This window comes from Setaria viridis, chromosome 6 (assembly GCF_005286985.2).
Source record: "Setaria viridis chromosome 6, Setaria_viridis_v4.0, whole genome shotgun sequence".
Lineage (NCBI taxonomy): Eukaryota > Viridiplantae > Streptophyta > Magnoliopsida > Poales > Poaceae > Setaria > Setaria viridis.
In genome coordinates, this window is record NC_048268.2 from 10533925 (window position 1) to 10539881 (window position 5957).

A 5957-nucleotide genomic window follows, 5' to 3' on the forward strand; every position below is an offset into this window, starting at 1 on the left:
AGGCCACAGGATTCCAAATGAGTATGACAAATAGGATAGATAAGCTACCACCATGCATTTCTGTTATTATGAAAGCGTGTTTCTTTGTAATGAGCTCATATGTATGCATAACCCTTTTTATAATTTTGACACATGAATTCTGTAGAACATCTCCAGAGAAAAAAAGAATAAAAGAAACTATCGAAATTTCTATGCATAGTAGACACGTATTAAAGTTTTGGGGATGACTGTAATTACCATCAAGTGTTAACAAAACATGTTATGTACTAATTAGCTAGCACTACTGTGCGATATGTGTGATTGTGTGAATGTACACATCTTGGGTGTCCGTGGTCAGTACTCATGGGGGTATTAATTATACTTCTAGTTAATTATACGTTCAGTAACAAAATATGGTAGATTATGAATTTGCATACTCGACGTGGGAGGATGCCAGCGAAGGTGTGCCGTTTAATTGGCTTTGAAGAGCTGACCACCACCTTGGCTTAGATTAGTCCGGCGGCTAGGTAGTCATTAACGGTGATTGTTATATATCCATATCGAAGATATATAGGGAGAGATATAGAGATAGGTAATCATTATTGCGAAATTTCCTTCTGGAAATCATGGGTTGGGTCTATGTTCTTATGTGTTTTCAAAGGGTCGGTTGACCTTCTCTATTTTTGAAGATGTGTATCAAGATATACTCATCGTATTTTAGGCATGTACATATATAAAAAATATAAAAGTCGGCACCAGAAAAAAAAAGACAGTGCGAAGAATATATGCTTTTAAAAAAATCTTTACATGTACACTTATATTTTTTTTGCCTAAACCCTTTTAAGAAAGTGGATTTTATGAGTATAGGAGCAGTTGCTCACCCTATGACGTGTCACACTCTCAGTCATCGAATCGGCACTAGAGGGTTGAGATTGAACCTTCTGGATTGAGGTGACACGGCCCAATCTAAGCCCTCCGATGCTGATCCGATGGTTGAGAGTTCGGGTGGGCAGCTGCCTTGATCTGATCTCACCAAATGCAAATTTCGCCGCAGCAAGGGAGATCAACATATATTGGACCACCAAAGCTCTCTCTCGTTTCAAATCGGGTTCTTACAAAGAAGGTGGTTGAACAAGCACGGCCCATGTTTGTTTTAAACAGAGGATGGAGTTTAGCCGTCGACTCCACAAAACGACACCAGTTCCCTTTTGTCTTCCTTCAGATTTCTTAGGCCCGCTTCGTGCTATTATTGTAAATTTGGAAATTTTTTACTTGTGTGGATGAAATGAAGAGTAGTCACACTTTTTTCCTGCGGGTACAAGAGAAGTCACACTCCTTCCCTTCCAAATTTTCTAGGTGTATATATGCATGCGGATCGAGTATATAGTATATGTGTATATATAATAAATAGAAAAAGGAAAAAAAGAAGAGGGGGAAAAAATTCTATTGACCTCCTTCCCTGGGCGCGCGGGTAACAAGGGGAGAAATGCGGCGACGACGAGTAGTAGGAGACGAAGATTCTATTCGCCTCCCCTCCTCTCTCTCCGCTCCTCTGCTCTTATACTACTCCAGTTCTCACCTCCTCTCTCTGCCCTCACCTGACTCCCTCCTCCCTGCTCCCTCCCCTCTCGATACCTCCGCCTCCGCTCCCCTCCAAGCCTCCCCTTTTTCCATCCACCCTCCGCCGCCTCCCGGGGGCGCCGACGGGCCAGGTAGTAGGTATACTACTAGTTTACTTAACCCGGCGAGCCAAAGGAGGATTCTTTTTTTCTTTCCCGGTGTCCCCTGATCGATTGATGAGCGGCGCGCGGCGGCGATGAGGGCGGATCTCAGCACCATCCAGCAGACGCTTATGCCAGAGGCGGCGGCGGCGCTGGCGCGGGCCATCGACGAGGCCGCGCGACGGAGGCACGGCCAGACCACGCCGCTCCACGTCGCCGCCGCGCTCCTCGCCGCGCCGGCGGGGCTGCTGCGACAGGCCTGCGCCCGCGCCGCCGCCGCCGCTGCGGGGGCCGGCCCTGGCGCCGCCGGTGGCGGTGGCGCCGGCGCGCACCCGCTGCAGTGCCGCGCGCTCGAGCTCTGCTTCTCGGTGGCGCTCGACAGGCTGCCGGCCGCGGCATCGGCGGCCGCCGCGGCGGCGCAGGGGGCGGGGCCGCCGGTGTCCAACGCGCTCGTCGCGGCGCTCAAGCGCGCGCAGGCGCAGCAGCGGCGGGGGTGCCCCGAGGCGGCGCAGCAGCCGCTGCTCGCCGTCAAGGTCGAGCTCGAGCAGCTCGTGCTATCCATCCTCGACGACCCCTCCGTCAGCCGCGTCATGCGCGAGGCATCCTTCTCCTCCTCCGCCGTCAAGTCCACCATCGAGCAGTCGCTCTCCTCGCCCTCGCCGGCGGCGCCCTCCGCAGCCGCGGTCTCCGCCCCGACGGTCGCCGCAGCCACGCCCCTCTCCCCGTCCCCCTCTCCGCTCCCTCGCCTCGGCGTTCCCAACGCCTACATCAACCCACGCCTGGCAGCCGCCGGCGGCGGTGGCGGGGACGACGCGCGCAAGGTGCTCGACGTCATGCTCAAGCCGGCGCGCCGGAACCCAGTGCTCGTGGGCGACGCCGGGCCGGACGCGGTGCTGAAGGAGGCGGTCAGGAGGATCCCGACGGCAGGGTCCCCTGTCCTCGCCGGAGCCAAGGTCCTGCCGCTCGAGGGGGAGCTCGCCAAGCTCGCCGACGACAAGGCAGCCTTGGCGGCGAGGATCGGAAACCTGGCCGCGGTGGTTGAGAGGCTCGTCGCGGACCACGGCGCCGTGGTTCTTGATCTTGGAGACCTTAAGTGGCTGGTGGACGGGCCGGCAGCTGCGGCGTCGGATGGGGGCAAGGCGGTGGTGTCAGAGATGGCACGGTTGCTGAGGCGGTTCGGGGCCGGCAAGGTCTGGGCCGTCGGTACAGCTGCGTGCGCCACCTACCTCCGCTGCAAGGTCTACCACCCAACCATGGAGGCCGAGTGGGACCTCCAGGCCGTGCCCATCGCCCGCGGGGCACCGCTCGCTGGTGCTGCTCTCAGGTGTGTTTTTCCTCGCCTTTTCTGCTTGGTTGTTGGATTTACCATGTGTTGTGATGTTCTTGTTGTTGTTATTTCTAGTTATTCAGATTTCATATGATTCTTTTCGTGTTATTGGACCAGATGAGGAAAAGGATAACTGTAGTTTGCTTGATAACCAAAATTTTACTACAGTTGAATAGTTGATATGATTTGTGCAACTCCAAAAAGTGTGTTGCCTTTTTCTGGTGTATAAGTAGACTTCTAGTTTGTACTATAGGATGGGTTTAGTTCCAGTCAATCTGATCAATTATTGAAATTTGTAGGCCTGTAGGCACTGGACTTCTCGGCAACTCGGTGGGGATGTTATCGCCTACCCTTCGGCCTGTGCCGGTGACACCAACGGCGCCCCGATGGCCACCAGGGGCAGGGACTGACCAGCCTCTCATGGCTAGGCCGGCCATGTGCCTACTTTGCAAGGGTAGCTACGATCGTGAGCTTGCCAAGCTTGCAGCGGAGCGGAAGGAGAAGCCGGCATCGCGCCCTGAGGCTGCTAAGCCCGGTTTGCCACACTGGCTGCAGCCAAGCAGTGATCAGACACAGGTTTGTGTCTTTTCTCTATGTGAACATGTAAAATAAGCATTGTTCTAATGAAATGGTGAATTACATAGTCCTTTATTCTCTTACAGACCAAGGAGCAAGAGTTGAAATGGAAGGAGACTGCCCAAGAGCTTGAGAAGAAATGGCGTGAGACTTGCGCCCGTACCCACGGCACCCGTGCTGGAGCACCAGCTCTCTCCATGCCGTTGGCTGCCTTCGGCCCACGCCCGCCCATTGAGCCCAAACTACAACTTGCCAGGGGTGCCATTCCCACCCTTAAAATGAACACCAATTGGGAGAAGGCAGAGGGTACCCCTACGTCCGAGCTTCGTAAGAGTCCGCCAGGCAGCCCAGTGAAGACCGACCTTGTGCTTGGTCCCTTGGACCCGGGTGCTACTGTGGATAAAGACCAGAAGGAAAATTACACAGAGGGACTAACTGCCATGCAAAAGGCTAAGATATCTGGAATTTCTGACATCGAGTCCTTCAAGAGGCTCCTCAAGGGGCTTACGGAGAAGGTCAGCTGGCAATCAGATGCTGCTTCAGCAATCGCTGCTGTTGTAATACAATGCAGATCTGGCAGTGGGAAGCGGCGAAAAATCGGGACAAGGGGTGACATGTGGCTCCTGTTTGTTGGTCCTGACCAAGCAGGCAAGAGGAAGATGGTGAATGCATTGTCTGAGCTGATGGTAAACACGCAACCAGTGGTTGTAAACTTTGGTGGCGATTCCCGGCTGGCCAAGGATGGTAATAGACTCAATGCAGGTTTCTGGGGGAAAACCTCACTTGACCGGATCACTGAGGCAGTTCGGCAAAATCCATTCTCAGTTATTGTTCTTGAGGGTATTGATCAAGTGGATGCTGTTGTGCGAGGAAAGATCAAGCGAGCAATGGAAACTGGTCGTCTGCCAGACTCCCGGGGCCGTGAGGTAAGCCTTGGCAACGTCATCTTTGTTCTCACCACAAATTGGTTACCCGAGGAACTCAAGGGACCAAAATTCGAAACATTGCTCCAAGATGAAGGAAGGATGTTCGAGGTAGCAAACTCTAATTGGCAGCTTGAGCTCTCTATTGGGGACAAGCAGGTCAAGCACCGAGCAGATTGGTTGTGTGATGATGCTCGCCCAGCGAAGTTAGCCAAAGAATTATCCGGTGGGCATGGTCTATCTCTTGACCTTAATTTAGCTGTTGGGGCATTGGATGACACTGAGAGCTCACGGAATTCCAGCGATCTCTCTGTTGAACAAGAACAGGAGAAAGGGCACCTTTCAGTCAAGTGTATAACACCAGCCCCTGACTCTGATCTATTGAATCTCGTTGACGATGCCATCGTGTTCCGGCCAGTTGACTTTGGACCATTTAGGAAGAATGTCACAGATTGCATGGGGGCGAAGTTTGAATCACTCATTGGGAGCAGCAACTCATTCAGAATCGATGAAGATGCCATTGACCGGATGGCTGGTAGCGTCTGGCTCACTGACGAGAAGCTAGAGGACTGGGCTGAGAAAGTGCTCATGCCCAGTATAGAACGATTGTGGCGCAACATGAAGCATCACAATGGCCGTGCTGTTGTCCGTCTTGCAGCAGTCGCAGACAAGGCATTGCCAAGGTGGGGAGGGGGGCGAGAAGGGCTACCAGCAACGGTACCGATCGCCATTGATGGCATGTAGAGAGGGAATTTGGGGGGAGTACATTCTTTTGTATGGTAGATATGTAAATATTGGGGAGAACTCCCTTGTTATAAGCTTAGGGAGGTTACTATATGAAGCACATAGGAGGGGAGGGAGAAAATCCTTTTGACTACCAAATAGGCATGGAGGTTATAGATCTTATAACAACAAATGTGATCTATAGTTTTGATAATATATGTAGCTATGTTCCTTGAAACAAAAAAAAATTCTCTTTTGCACTTCCTAATGTTGCAAGGATTGATGGTGTAGAGGAAGTAAATAATGATGTAGCCCTCAATCAAATTCGACTCCGATCAGATCAGTTGTTGCCATTTGCATAAACTATTGAGTACGCATCAAGTGGCAAAGATTTGACATGTGAATGTATCATTTCTTTTTGCTAGCTCTGTACAGTTGTTTGATGTGAATGTATCAATACATCTTCCTCTGCTTCTTGAATGTTTCGGCAATTCTATTGAAGGATACGGTCGAAAAATGAGACAAATATTATAGTATTCTTTGAGCTGTCTATAAACTAGCTCCAAATTGGTTGAAAATGAAGAAACACGTGTGGTCCTCTTTTTTTAAAAAAAAATTATTGCTAGTGCCGACTTCTTATGTATTTTGCTTATTTTCCCATTTTTCACGTCGTTTTCAAGGCTGAGTTGAATGATGAATCTTAGCCAT

At 51.2% G+C, this 5957-nt stretch overlaps 1 protein-coding gene and 1 long non-coding RNA gene across 2 annotated transcripts; one reads left to right on the forward strand and one right to left on the reverse strand.

Annotated features, from left to right (window-relative positions):
* Window positions 1-752: 752 nt before the first annotated feature.
* On the reverse strand, window positions 753-1544 carry LOC117860683 (uncharacterized). The gene is made up of 2 exons (XR_004641543.2): window positions 1431-1544; window positions 753-1288 (listed from the first exon to the last, which is right to left on the reverse strand). It is a non-coding gene; the product is annotated as an uncharacterized lncRNA (long non-coding RNA).
* Window positions 1534-5673, forward strand: LOC117860682 (protein SMAX1-like). Its single transcript, XM_034744059.2, has 3 exons — window positions 1534-3024; window positions 3327-3603; window positions 3690-5673. The coding sequence occupies exons 1-3, from the start codon at window positions 1796-1798 to the stop codon at window positions 5268-5270; spliced, it is 3087 nt and encodes a 1028-aa protein (XP_034599950.1). The 5' UTR covers window positions 1534-1795; the 3' UTR covers window positions 5271-5673.
* Window positions 5674-5957: the final 284 nt, after the last annotated feature.